Source organism: Danio rerio, chromosome 16 (assembly GCF_049306965.1).
Source record: "Danio rerio strain Tuebingen ecotype United States chromosome 16, GRCz12tu, whole genome shotgun sequence".
NCBI classification, from domain to species: domain Eukaryota; kingdom Metazoa; phylum Chordata; class Actinopteri; order Cypriniformes; family Danionidae; genus Danio; species Danio rerio.
In genome coordinates, this window is record NC_133191.1 from 2,579,213 (window position 1) to 2,593,787 (window position 14,575).

At 32.8% G+C, this 14,575-nt stretch overlaps 1 protein-coding gene across 2 annotated transcripts in view; it reads right to left on the reverse strand.

The window, feature by feature from the left end:
- The window catches only part of hace1 (HECT domain and ankyrin repeat containing E3 ubiquitin protein ligase 1), a 36,086-nt gene extending 24,280 nt beyond the window's left edge, over window positions 1-11,806 (reverse strand). Inside the window, exons 1-12 of one of the 2 annotated variants that reach the window (XR_012391527.1) lie at window positions 11,508-11,785; window positions 9,370-9,424; window positions 9,122-9,211; window positions 8,896-9,000; window positions 8,618-8,693; window positions 6,342-6,473; window positions 6,174-6,256; window positions 5,746-5,842; window positions 5,570-5,671; window positions 2,883-2,989; window positions 2,654-2,804; window positions 1,113-1,420 (exon numbers count right to left, since the gene is read on the reverse strand). Coding sequence is in view for 1 of the 2 variants with exons in the window: in NM_001423976.1 (NP_001410905.1) it covers window positions 1,113-1,420; window positions 2,654-2,804; window positions 2,883-2,989; window positions 5,570-5,671; window positions 5,746-5,842; window positions 6,174-6,256; window positions 6,342-6,473; window positions 8,618-8,693; window positions 8,896-9,000; window positions 9,122-9,211; window positions 9,370-9,424; window positions 11,508-11,598 (1,397 nt within the window). In the remaining variant the exon portion in view is untranslated. Of the gene's footprint in view, window positions 1-1,112; window positions 1,421-2,653; window positions 2,805-2,882; window positions 2,990-5,569; window positions 5,672-5,745; window positions 5,843-6,173; window positions 6,257-6,341; window positions 6,474-8,617; window positions 8,694-8,895; window positions 9,001-9,121; window positions 9,212-9,369; window positions 9,425-11,507 lie in introns of both variants that reach the window. The other variant, NM_001423976.1, reaches the window with a different exon arrangement.
- Between the last annotated feature and the right edge of the window lie 2,769 nt (window positions 11,807-14,575).

A 14,575-nucleotide genomic window follows, 5' to 3' on the forward strand; every position in this document is an offset into this window, starting at 1 on the left:
TTTATCATTTTATTTATTTATCGATTTATTTATTTATCATTTTATTTATTTATCGTTTTATTTATTTTTTTATTTATCGTTTTATTTATTTATCATTTTATTTATTTATCGATTTATTTATTTATCATTTTAATTATTCATCTTTTATTTATTTTTTTATTTATCATTTTAATTATTTATCATTTTAATTATTTATCGCTATATTTATTTTTTTATTTATCGTTTTATTTATTTATCATTTTATTTACGTATTTATTTGGCATTTTATTTATTTATAGTTTTATTTAGGTATCGTTTTAATTATTATTTACTAATTATTCATTTACTTATTTATAAATTTTTCATTCATCAATTCGTTCATATTAATTTATTCATTCAATCCTTCATTCATTTAGTCATTCTTTTATTCATTTATTATTAGTTAATTTATGTATTCTATCATTCTTTCATCCATCCATCCATCCATCCATCCAATCAATTAATTAACCCATTTAATTCATTCATTCATTCATTCATGCATTTGTATATTCATATTTATTTATTCATTCATTCATTCTTTTTTTATTAATTAATTTATTAATTCTTTCATTCAGTCATTTATTTATTCATTTAGTCATATTTATTCAAGCCCGACAGATTCGCCCCTTCTGCTAAGTGAGCAAAACGAATGGATGGATGGACGAATGGATGGATATCAACAATAAAAAGATGGACAGATGGATGGACGGATGGATATTCATAAATGAATTAATAAATAAATTAACTGATAAATTAATGAATAAGTGAATGACAAAATTTATAAATAATTGAATAGATGGATAAACAAATGAATAAATAAATTAATTTAATTATTTAATAAATGAATTAATAAATGAATAGTAGAGTGTGTGAAGAGTCCAACATTACACACTTGTTTTTAACGATTTAATAAGTGCATCATCCGGGTGTTTAAAGTGCACTCTTTAGAATAAAAACAATATTTCAGTGTGAATGCACTACTTACACTATTTATACTACAAAATGGCGTAGAATAGTGCATAAGGGTGTGATTTGGGACGCACCTGTTTACTGTTGAACAATAGAAATGATATTTACTCAGAGCTCAGTCTCACCCATGTGGCATCTGACAGGAGCAGCACATGTAGAAGGCCTGGATGACAGCGCTCAGCCGATTGGCGATCATTGAGATGACATCCTGACCGTCAGCGTAAACCTCGGGCGTCTTCATCACAGAACTGGCATCCAGCAGAAGCTGAGGGTTTTCACTGGAAACTGAGTGGTCGACTTCCTGCTTTTTCAGGAAGAGAGAGGCGATGTCATTTCCTGAGGAGGAGCGTGTTGTGTCTGTGATCTCCTTCTCCAGCTCGGTGGAGATGAGCACCAGCCATTCATCCAGAGAGTGCCATAACAGCTCCAGAGGCTGAAATAAACACAACACAACATCACTGCAACACGGCCATCCCACACAAGATAACAGGGTTGCTGTTGTTGTTGGGTAATTTTTTTATTTTGCCTTTTTATTGCCTTAAACCTTTCTTAAACATTTTACACCATTGCTTTATTTACTTTACCTTTTAATTATTATTTATTTATTTATTTATAATTCTTCAAATTATTTACTTCTTTATGCATTCTTTTATTTATCCTTTATTTATTTATTTATTTTATTCATTTAGATAATTATTTATTTGTTCATTTACTCATTTTCTTATTTATTTATTCTTTTAATCAGTTATTTATGTACTCATTTTCTTAATTATTTTATTTTTTTACTTATTTATTTACTCATCTATACCTTAATTTATTTATTCACTTATTTATTTATTTATTTAATTATTTATTTATTTATATATTCATTTATTTAATTATTCATTCATTTATTAATTTGTTTATTTATTTACTAATTTAATAATTTATTTATTCTCTTATTTATTTATTTTTAATTCTTTAAATTATTTACTTCTTTATGTATTCTTTTATTTATCCTTTATTTATTTATTTATTTATTTATTCATGTTTAATTATTTTATTTGATTTTTTTATGTATTCATTTACTTATTTAATTACTCATTTAATCATAATTTATTGATTCACTTATTTATTTATTTATTCATTTATTCTTTTATTTATTTATTTATTCATTCATTTATTTATTCACTTTTTTCATTTACTTATTTACGTATTAATTCGATCATTTATTTATTAATTTGTTTATTTATTTATTCATTTATTCATGTATTTACTTGTTTATTTATTTATTATTCAATTATTTATTTAGTCACTTAATTAATAATTCATTCACTTATTCATTAACTTATTTATTTATTTATTTATTCACTTTATTTATTCATTCTTCATTTATTTATTTACTCATTTATTTATTTGTTTATTTATTTAAACATTTAGTTATTAAATCATTGGACGGATTTATGTCCAAAGACGTGTGCTACAGGTGAATTGAATAAGCTTAATTGGCCGTAGTATGTTTGTATGAATGCAAGAGTGTGTGGGTGTTACTCAGTGCTGGGTTGCGGCTGGAAGGGCATCCGTTGCATAATAACAAATGCTGGATAAGTTGGCGGTTCATTCCACTGTGGCGACCTCAGATTAATAAAGGATTTATCAATATATACTTAAAGAATCAAACCCTCACCTTAAACACTTGGCTACGAGGCGTCTTATTTCCATTGTAGCCCATATCATTCCCATTATTTGGGGACGACGGTCCAAGACAGAACACATGGCAGAAGATCCGAATGATCCGCAGTAAACTCTTGGTTTGGACTTCAAAGTTACTGGACAAACTGAAAGCAAACAAAACCAGATTTAATATGATGTAGTAGAAGTCATCTTTCATCGAGAATTGTGGATATCAGACGCACCTCAGCAGTTTGTGTCCATTTGTAGTGGCCACTTCCGCCAAGCTGGTCAAGATCCTTTGGTAGTTGGAGTCATTCTGCTGTGAAACATGCTCTAGAACCTGCCTCAGCTTAAAGAAAAATAATATTCAAAATGTTAAAATTAAATTTCTATACAAATGAAGTCAAAATTATTTGCCCTCCTGAATTATCCTGTGCACTTTTTTCCCTAATTTCTGTTCGGTTTCCAGATTTTGTTCAACACATTTCTAATCATAATAGTTTTAATAACTCATCTCTAATAACTGATTTATTTTATCTTTGCCATGATGACAGTAAATAATATTTTGACTATTCTTCATGATACTAGTATTCAGCTTAAAGTGACATTTGAAGGCTTAGCTAGCTTAATAAGGTTAAGTTCGGGTAATTAGGCAGGCCATTATAGAACAGTGGTTTGTTCTGTAGACAATCAAAAACAAATATTGCTTAATGGGGCTAATTTTATTGACATTAAAATGGCTTTATAAATGATTTATTCTTTTTTTTATTTGTTCATCCTTATATGTATTTATTCATTCACTCATTCATTCTTTTATTTGCCTGTTTATTAATTAGACTTTATTAATCCCAAAGGGAAATTCACGTCACAGCAGAGATCTCCATACTAAAGATAAATAAAACAAATGACAAATACACATAAAAAATATATTTTATTAAAATTACATTCATCCTGCACACCTTAGCTTCAAGTAGACACTTGTCCATTTCTAATGCTATTACAATTCAGCATAATTCATCTAGTATGACTTTGGTTATACAATCTGATCACTGTTGGTCTGTTTATTTGTTTGTCCTTTCATTCATGTCTTTATTTATGATAGTTTTTTTTTATTTTAGATTGTTTACTAATACACTACTGTGTCATTAGCCAGGTTTAAATCCTAAAGTGAAGAGAATATTTAGAAGTTCGCAAACAAAAAAAAATTAAAAAATATAAAATATTAATGGCTCACTGTGGTATTGGTAACATAGCAACCAACAGTACACAAGACAAGCATAATGGAGTCACGTGGGTGCAATTACAAGGCTAAACTAGGTTATTTAGGGTAAAGTTAGGGTAATTAGGCAAGTCATTATATAACAGTGGTTTGTTCTGTAGACTATCCTAAACTAATATTGCTTAAGAGGGCTAATAATATTGAGCTTAAAATGGGTTTAGAAAATTATTTATTTATTCTTTCTTTTATTTATTTATCCTTTTATTCATTTATTAATTTACTTATGCATTTATTCATACACTTATTCATTTATTCATTTATTTGTTTGTTCTTTTATTCATCTCTTTATCTATAATATACAGTTTTTTTGTTTGTTTGTTTACTAATACACTACTGAGTCATTAGCCAGGTTTAAATCCTAACCCTGCTGAAAAATCCAGCTTAAACCAGCCTAGGCTGGTTGGCTGGTTTTAGAGGGGTTTTGGCCATTTCCAGGCTGGTTTCCAGCCATTTCCAGCCTGGTCTTAGCTGGTCAGGCTGGAACATGACCAGCCAAATCCAGCTAAAACCAGCTTGACCAGCCTGGTTTAAGCTGGATATAGCTGGTTTTGGCTGGACTCCCAGCTTTGCTAGGCTGGTCAAGCTGGTTTTAGCTGGTCATCTCCCAGCCTGACCAGCTAAGACCAGGCTGGAAATGGCTGGAAACCAGCCTGGAAGTGGCCAAAACCCCTCTTAAACCAGCCTGTTCGACCAGCTAAAACCAGCCAACCAGCCTAGGCTGGTTTAAGCTGGATTTTTTAGCAGGGAGTGAAGAGAATATTTAGAAGTTCTCAAAAAATAAAGACAAAATACCATATATGAAAGTTGTTAGAGAGGCTCACTGTGGTATTGGTAACCTAGCAACCAACAGTAAACAAGACAAGCATAATGGACTCACGTGGGTGCAATATAAAGGCTTAACTAGGTTATTGTATAACAGTGGTTTGTTCTGTAGACAATTAGATGATTATTGGAAAAGTCTGATATGCAATAATTCAGTAATTTGTCTGCAATAAACAGTATATAGCAATAATAATACAGCATTACAAAATGATTTGAATAGCTCTACTTGACAATTTTCTAGGGAGTCTAACAGTTTTTACAGAAATGTTTTTTTCTGAAAAGTTTGTTCAGGTACAGAAATTGAATAATCACAATGCAAAAAAGGCTGATTTTACTTCACTTTGTCTCGCCTCTAGTCCAAATATCTAAAAGGATCATGTAAAACTATTGTTTATACTGTCTTACATTGAGTTTTTCCTTAAAACAAGCAAAATTATGTGTCAGTAGGAAAAGTAAAATAATCTTGTTTTTGGTTTGAAACGTGGATATTTGGACTAGAAACAGGACAAAACAAATCTAAGTAAAAACAATGTTTTAGTTTTTTTGCATTAATAATTTAACTAATAATTAAATAACTAATAATTAAATAACTAATAATTAAATACAATGAATCTTTGTTCCACTTTCCAACATTATAATTTTCTTGTGGCCAATTTTTTTAACTCTCCTACGATGTGACTACTGACTTTGTCTGGAAGAAAAAATATTATAAGAAATAGTGTGGAAAAATGCTTTGCTCTGTTAAACATCATTTGGGAAATATTTGAAAAAGGAAACAGGAGGACTTCAAAATGATCAAGAACGTCAGAGGTGATGAAAGAGGTGTACCATGTTCTCTTTAATGTCATCATTCTGGGTCATCTGTATCAGCGTCTGAAACAGTCGGCCATGATGCTGAATGAGGATTTCACACGTCTCGCCATAGCCACCCTAGAATGTAGTTACACATGAGGTTTATTATGCATGCCAGTTCTAGAGAGTGTGTGAACGTTATGAATATTCACCTGAACACACAAGTCGAGTGGTGTAACTCCATTCCTGTCTGGAAGATACTTGGCTCCCCTGAGGAGGAGAATCTGTGCCGTGTCCCTCTGACCGTGACTGCAGATGAATGGAAAAAACGACGAATATTAACATTTCCTTCAATGTAAACGAGTTTGGATCTCCCTTTGCATTTAAGACAAGAAAAATGTGATGTAAAGGAACACTTTTCTGCGCCAGTGGTGAAGTGGTTAGTGCAGAGTGGATGATCAACATCAACAGCCTGAGGTATCAAGACATTTGTGCTGCTCATTACATTACAAACCACAGGAGAGGGACAATAATGTGACTCTATATATGCATCAAGCTTATGACCGAAAGTTCGGAGCATCCTCCTTACACATGCACATGCATTATGGGTAATTTTGCTTTCTACTGGTCATTAGCTCACCTGCAGGCGAAATAGAGTGGAGTGGCTCCAGACACATTGGGCCTGTTGATGTCTGCTCCACTGTCCAGAAGACACTGCACTGTCTGCGAGAAACATCACAAAATGAGGTGATTTACTATTTATAAATCTGAATTCAAGCGCTGCACTGAAGACAAACAGGTTCCCTACAGTCTTGTGTCCGTTTTGGCAGGCCACATGTAAGGCTGTCTGTCCCATGGCATCCTCCACGTCTACATTAGTGACGTGCTGCACCAGGTCATGAAGTAATTCTGTCCGTCCGTTCACTGCCAGCCAATGAATCTAAATCACAATCAATAAAATAGCATTACATTAGCGAATGAAGCACTCTTATTAGTGGTTAAAAGTGACAGATCTGCGCAGTATTTGCTTTTAAAGGAACACTCTGCATTTTTTGCTCATTTTACAACTCCCCTACAGATGTTTTAGCATTTTAAAACCCCTTCAGCTGACTTCCGGGTCTGGCAAAAGCACTTTCAGCTTAGCATAGACCTATGGATCGAATTAGACTATTAGCATATTACTCAAACATTCTGCAGTCCCGTTTTAATATAGATGGACTGAAAAACAAACTTTAGAAAACAGCCGATTTCTGGGTTTGGCGAAGGGACTTTCAGCTTAGCTTAGCATAGATCATTGAATCAGATTAGACCATTAGCATCTCGTTTAAACATTCTGGTTTACTGTTTTAATATAGATGGACTGAAACACAAACTTTTGAAAACAGCCGATTTCTGAATCTGGCGAAAGCACTTTTATCTTAGCTTAGCATAGATTATTGAATTAGATTAGACCATTAGCATCTTGCTCAAACATTCTGGTGTCCCGTTTTAATACAGATAGACTGAAACACAAACCTTTGAAAACAGCCAATCTACGGGTCTGGTAAAGGGACTTTAAGCTTAGCTTAGCATAGATAACTGAATCGGATTAGACCATTAGCATGTCGCTCAAACAGTCTGGTGTCCTGTTTTAATTTAGATGGAATAAAACACAAAATTCTGAAAATAGCCAATCTCCCGCTCTGGCAAAAGCACTTTTAGTTTAGCTTAGCATATATCATTGAATCTGATTAGACCATTAGCATCTCACTCAAACATTCTGGTGTCCCGTTTCAATTCAGATGGACTGAAAAACAATTGAAAACAGCCAATCTCCGGGTCTGGTAAAGAGACTTTTAGCTAAGCTTAGAATAGATAACTGAATCAGATCAGACCATTAGCATCTCGTTTAAACATTCTGGTTTACTGTTTTAATATAGATGGACTGAAACACAAACTTTTGAAAACAGCCAATCTCCGGGTCTGGTTAAGGGACTTTAAGCTTAGCTTAGCATACATAACTAAATCGGACTAGACCATTAGAATCTTGCTCAAACATTCTGGTGTCCCGTTTTAATACAGATGGACTGAAACAAAAACCTTTGAAAACAGCCAATCTCCGGGTTTGGCGAAAGCACTTTTAGGTTAGCTTAGCATAGCATAGATCATTGAATCAGATTAGACCATTAGCATGTCGCTCAAACATTCTGGTGTCCCGTTTCAATATAGATGGAATAAAACACAAACTTCTGAAAACAGCCGATCTCCAGGTCTGGCGAAAGCACTTTTAGCTTAGCTTAGCATAGATCATTGAATCAGATTAGACCATTAGCATGTCGCTCAAACATTCTGGTGTCCCGTTTCAATATAGATGGACTGAAAAACAAGCTTCTGAAAACTGCCGATCTCCGGATATGGCGAAAACACTTTTAGCTTAGCTTAGCATAGATCATTGAATCGGATAAGACCATTAGCATCTTGCTCAAACATTCTGGTGTCCCGTTTTAATACAGATGGACTGAAACAAAAACCTTTGAAAACAGCCATTCTCTGGGTCTGGTAAAGGGACTTTAAGCTTAGCTTAGCATAGATAACTGAATCGGATTAGACCATTAGCATGTCGCTCAAACATTCTGGTGTCCCTTTTCAATTCAGATGGACTGAAACACAAACTTCTGAAAACAGCCAAACTCCGGGTCTAGCGAAAGCACTTTTAGCTTAGCTTAGCATAGATCATTGAATCGGATTAGACCGTTAGCATTTTGCTCAAAAAAACCCAAAGAGTTTTGATAATTTTCTTCTTGAAATCTCGACTCTTCTGTAGTTACAATGCGCACAAAGACTGAATGAAAATGAAAAGTTGCCATTTTCTAGGCCACCAGGGCTAGGAACTATACTCTTATTCTGGCGTAATGATCAGGGAACTTTGCTGCTGTACCATGGCTGCAGCAGGCACAATGATTATTACCCTGCACTTGAAAACAGTGACCACCTCCTTATATTAGACATACTCTATTTAAATAAGAATACATTGAAGATTTTCAGGCACTGCTTAATATCATTAGCCATAGTACAGATTTCTGTAGCTGTTTTAATGATACTCACAGCAGTGAGGCCTTCATTATTGCAGATATTAACATCAGCGTTGTACTCTAACAGTCTGCCCATACATTTCTTCTGCCTGTGAAAATATACGACAACACAGGAATGAAAATTCAACACAGGAATCAAAGTACAAATGCATGACTGTAATTCCAAGTCTGAAGAAAATAAATTTTTTAGCATGCAATACACTAAGCTTGTATATATTTCATATTTAATGTAAATAAGTGAATGACTCCAGCAGGTGGCAGTACTGCACAGTTTATGAAGCCTCCGTTTACCCATTTCTGGCAGCCAGATGCAGAGGTGTGCAGCCGGAGATGTCCTGATAGTTCGGATTCGCTCCACGCTTTAACAGCAGGACGAGACACTCTACAGATCCACAACTAAAACAAGAGTTCTCAGTTTTCCCACATGTATGTCACGTTATAGATGTAAAAAAACCACTACAAATTTAAGTTTCGTGCTGACTTTAGGAAAACAGGAAAGTCTACAGCTACAACTTACTTGGCAGCGATGTGTAGAAGGCTTCTTTTAACACGTCCAAAGGCGTAGTTCACATCAAACTTAGAGTTTAAAAGCAATTCAGAAACTGACCTACAGGCAAAAATGAAAGATTGGGACATTTGCAAACTGCTGTTGATGATGACTGCAGCACAAAACATCCTTTATTATAGAACTTATTTAACGTGTTCGGGTTTATAAGTAATATAAAATTTGCATATTAATAAGATTAATAAATCTGAAGTGCTTACCTGTGCTGGTCAGCCATGACCATGGGCATGAGGGTGTACACTGCGGTTTCACTGTCTGCAACAGGAAAAATCGATATATAAAATAAATATTCTGCATGTCAAAGAGAACTGAGCACTAGCAAACAGCTTTAAAAAGGTTTTATTTAATTTTAAATGTAAAACACAACAATCGAATAAACTCTAGTTTGTTTACAATGTATGGTGTACGTGATTGGTAGAGCGCACACACACAACACCTCATAAGAACCTCATTTTAAAACTTATTTTACATGAAGTCATTGTGAAAAAAATATCAGTATATTAGCAGTTTTCCATCTCTGTCTTTTTCTGCATTTATTTCTGCTTCTGAATTGCATTATTGGACCTTGAGCTTTCCTCCAACAACTTTAAACCTTGAAAAGTTCTAAAATAAAAGTTACTTTTTAGGACTTTTTTATAGTTTCAAGTGCTTTATTGTCTTTGCTAGTGATGTATATTATTCTACAAAAATCTTGTGATAAACTGCCAGTACATTTTCTGTTATTTTACAGACTTATTTCTCCATAATATTATTATTATTATTATTATTTATTTTAAATTATTATTATTACAGTTTGCATTGTTTCTTTTGGGTTGTGCAGTTTAATTTTTACTGCAAATGTCATATCCATAACGCTGGAATCAGCCATATATATATATATATATATATGTATATATATATGTATGTATGTATATATGTATATATATATGTATGTATGTATATATGTATATATGTATGTATATATATGTATATATGTGTATATATGTATATATGTATATATATATATATATATATATATATATATATATATATATATATATATATATACATATATACACATATATACATATATATACATACATATATACATATATACATACATACATATATATATACATATATACATACATACATATATATATACATACATATATATATACATATATACATACATACATGTATATATACATATATATATATATATATATATATATATGGCTGATTCCAGCGTTATGGATATGACATTTGCAGTAAAAATTCAAAACATAAATTCGCAGAGAAAGTTTACGTTAACATTATATTGAATCATCTGTTTATATTTTCCAAAACAACTAACCATAGAGTTATGGGATCAAAAAAATTAAATCTGTGAACATTTTTATACTTTAAATGAGGAAAATAAACAAGCGTTATGGATGTGACAAAAAAAGTCTGCAAGTTTACAGTATACAACATATTTCGTAGAAATTCTGTGAATTAAACTGCACAACCCAAAATAAATAATGCTCAACAAAAGGATAAGAGTTGTCTCTTTATAGAACAAAACTGATTGATTTTATTTTATTTTGACATTTTTGAGGGAAAATCTTTGTTATGGATGTGACACTTTTTCGTTATGGATGTGATGGATGTGAAATTGCCATTTGTTTGACTTTGGTAAATCAAATATGATAGTTTGAAAACATTGACAGAGACATTTTTAGGTATTTTTAAAGTACTGTAAAACACTTGCCTGCGCAAAAAATGTAGAAACGGTTTCGCTATTTTGGTGAAAACATTTTTCTTTTCATGGCAAGGTTGACATTTTCATGGAATTGCTCATATATATATATATATATATATATATATATATATATATATATATATATGTGTGTGTGTGTGTGTGTGTGTGTGTGTGTATGTATGTATGTATGTATGTATGATGTATGTATGTATGTATATATATATATATATATATATATATATATATATATATATATATATATATATATATATATATATATATATATATATGCATTAACAAAGAGTTGTAAATACTACAGTATAATATCCTTTACTGTAGTATGGTTCAAAACACCATAGTATTCACTATAAATTACTATAGTATTTTTGGTCATTTCAGTTGTACGTTTTCTTGTTTACTTATTGCGTGTATTCTGAAGTAAACATGTACGTGTGTGTTGTCATGAGAATCACCAGTACGTGTATGGTAGTAACTGACCATATATGGACAAAGTCTAATGAATGTCAAGACAGGAATGCTTCCCGGAAGTGGCGATGGCAACTTCAGAAATGCACATTACAAGCGACAAATTGAAGGTATTGTTTGACGTCTCACCTTCGGGGAGCTCCACAGTCCGGGCGCGACGCAGAGAGCGCGTCAATCTATTCAGCTGCACGTTCAGATGCTCCATCGCCCGTTCCATCATATGCGATATCCAGCAGTGAATTCAGCTCATTCAACGCTCATTTGCTCTCTTTCTCTGTGAAATGACAGACCCTCGACCTCGTCCATCAGCTGCTGCCTGCGTTCACGACTCATTCCGCCGCAGAACGTCCCTCCGCCGCTCTATGATTCATTTTGGTACAATATTTCCTCATGGTGTCTTTCTTCCTGTTTTTATTGCAATGCAGTATGGGAAATGTAGTCAAATGGGGCAGCCAATGACGCGACAGCAATCCGGTGCTAGTGAAGGGATGCAACTTACGCGTTAAATTGTATTTTATTAAACGTCTACCCCTACCCCAACTCTAAACCTAACCCTCACATTATTGTAAAAATGTAGTTATACCAAGTATTATTTATATTTTTTATTAAATTACCCATTGAACTGTATTTTATGAACGTACAGCTACCCTCACAGTAATTGAAAATATTAATTATACCAGTTATTATTGATATTATTTTTAAATTACTTATTAAAATGTGTTTTATTAACATTTGCAGCTACCCCAACCCTCACAGTAATGTGAAAATATTAATTATACCAGTTATTATTGATATTATTTTTAAATTACTTATTAAACTGTGTTTTATTAACATTTGCAGCTACCCCAACCCTCACAGTAATGTGAAAATATTAATTATACAGAGTATTATTGATATTATTTATTAAATGACCCATTGAACTGTATTTTATTAACATCTACAGCTACCCCAACCCTCACAGTAATGTGAAAATATAAATTATACAGAGTATTCTTGATTGTATTTTTTAAATTACCCATTCAATGGTACTTTACTATATGGCCAGATGTTAAAAAATAATTAAATTAAATAAAAAACGTAACATAAAGGTTATATTTATAAAGAGAAAAAAATGAGAACAAATTATTTTCTTGTATTTAAAGTTTTATAAATTTTTCTGTCATTTCCCTTCACGATTGTGTTCATTCCATTTTTTATTAAATTGTTAACTATTTATTATATTTATAATATTTAAATAACTGCTTTCTTATGCAGTATTAAATTAAATTATTACTCCAGTCATTACTGCTTTTATTACTATCACCAATAATAATAATAATAATAATAGGAAAACCGGTGGCGCAGTAGGTAGCGCTGTCACTTCACAGCAAAAAGGTCGCTGGTTCAAGCCTCGGCTGGGTCAGTTGGTGTTTCTGTGTGGAGTTTGCATGTTCTCCCTGCGTTGGCGTGGGTTTCCTCCAGGTGCTCCGGTTTCCCCCACAGTTCAAACACATGCGTTACAGGTGAACTGGGTAGGCTAAATTGTCGGTAGTGTATGAATGAGTATGTATGGATGTTTCCCAGAGATGGGTTGCAGCTGGAAGAGCAACCGCTGCATAAAACATATGGTGGATAAGTTGACGGATCATTCCAGTCAGATTAATAAAGGTACTAAGCCGACAAGAAAATGAATGAATTTAAGATGTTAATGACCATTAAACACGTCATAGCAGTCTTGTGAAAGATCTCCTTCAAATAAAAATAAAATACAGCACCCAACACGTATTTTTATTGCTCATTAGTAGCGCATTTGAACAGTTAACATTGAAGGATGTTTGAGAATTACATTATTTAAAAAAATAATAATAAAATAATGTAAAAAAAGAATAAATAAATAAATAAATAAATTAATTAATTAATAAATTAATTAAAATATAATTAATTATTTTTAATTAATTAATTAATTAATCAAAAAAATTATCAACACCGCTGTGTGTGAAGTAAGCGCTGAAGTTTATTTTGTATCTATAGCAACGGAATTAACGTTAACAGTCAGACAGTAACAAACTTCGTACGATGGCGATGGCGACTCAAGCATCTTCCAGCGAAAAAGGTAAATAAAGTTGTTGAAATACATCAAAGTTATCATAATCGTAATTATATTGTCTTTACATGATTCTGAAATGTATGTAAGGTGTCGCCTGCTGAAATGAACTTTAGAAAATCGACCATCGTCAACGGAAATGTCTGACGTAAGATAATTTCGTAATAAAATGGTGGCGACCGTGGTGCTTTTACAGTATTTCATATAAGACCACATGTGTTGTTAAAATAAATCTGCAATTGTTTTATATGTGTGAAATAAGTTACAATATGAAGATGGCATTATATCTGTTGTGATTTTAAAAATGCTTGTAAGGTATGTTTGAGCGATTGAGGCTGGGTTGATGTTGGATCAGATACGGCTGCGGTCGGAAGTTAACAAGAATTATTAATATTATTATTAAATTTACTATTGGTTGTATCTTATTAAGGTCTACCCAACCGCAGAAGCCCCTGTCTGCAGCCTGCAGATCTGGGCGGGGATGAATGTGGGGCGGGGCTGCACATTCAGCCACGCCCAACTTTACGATCAACCTGGAAAACGCCAACCCTAACACAGAAAACATTTTTTTAAAGGCTTTAAAACTTCATATCTCCTTGAAGGCCTTTAATTAAATAAATTACACAATATAAGTAGCTCGTGAGGTGTACTGCACTATAATTTAACCATTTACATGACAGAAAACGTGTACTTACCACGCAGAGATGAAAACCGGAATCGAAAGCATAATTACATCAACGTCAATATGTTTCCGTGAACCAATTAAAGACTTGTAGGCGGAGCGACATGTTCAGTCCCGCCCACTTATGGGCGTGGCTGAATGTGCATATTCAGCCCCGCCCCGATCTGCAGGCTGCAGATGGGTGTACATGGAGGAAGGAGAACCGGCTCGAGCAGGACTACAGCTGCCGTACAGATCAAACACGTGCAGCATGAATTATATTTACTTCTAAAAGGATCACGAAAACAAAGGAGGTTTTTGCTATAACTTTAGTTAATTTTGTATGTACACAATACAGTTTCAGTTTTTAAAAAAGGACAATAATTTTACATGTTAGTTTCTGATTTTTTTGCTGGTTTTCGTTAACTGTTATAACCTTGCTTCAGTGTGGTT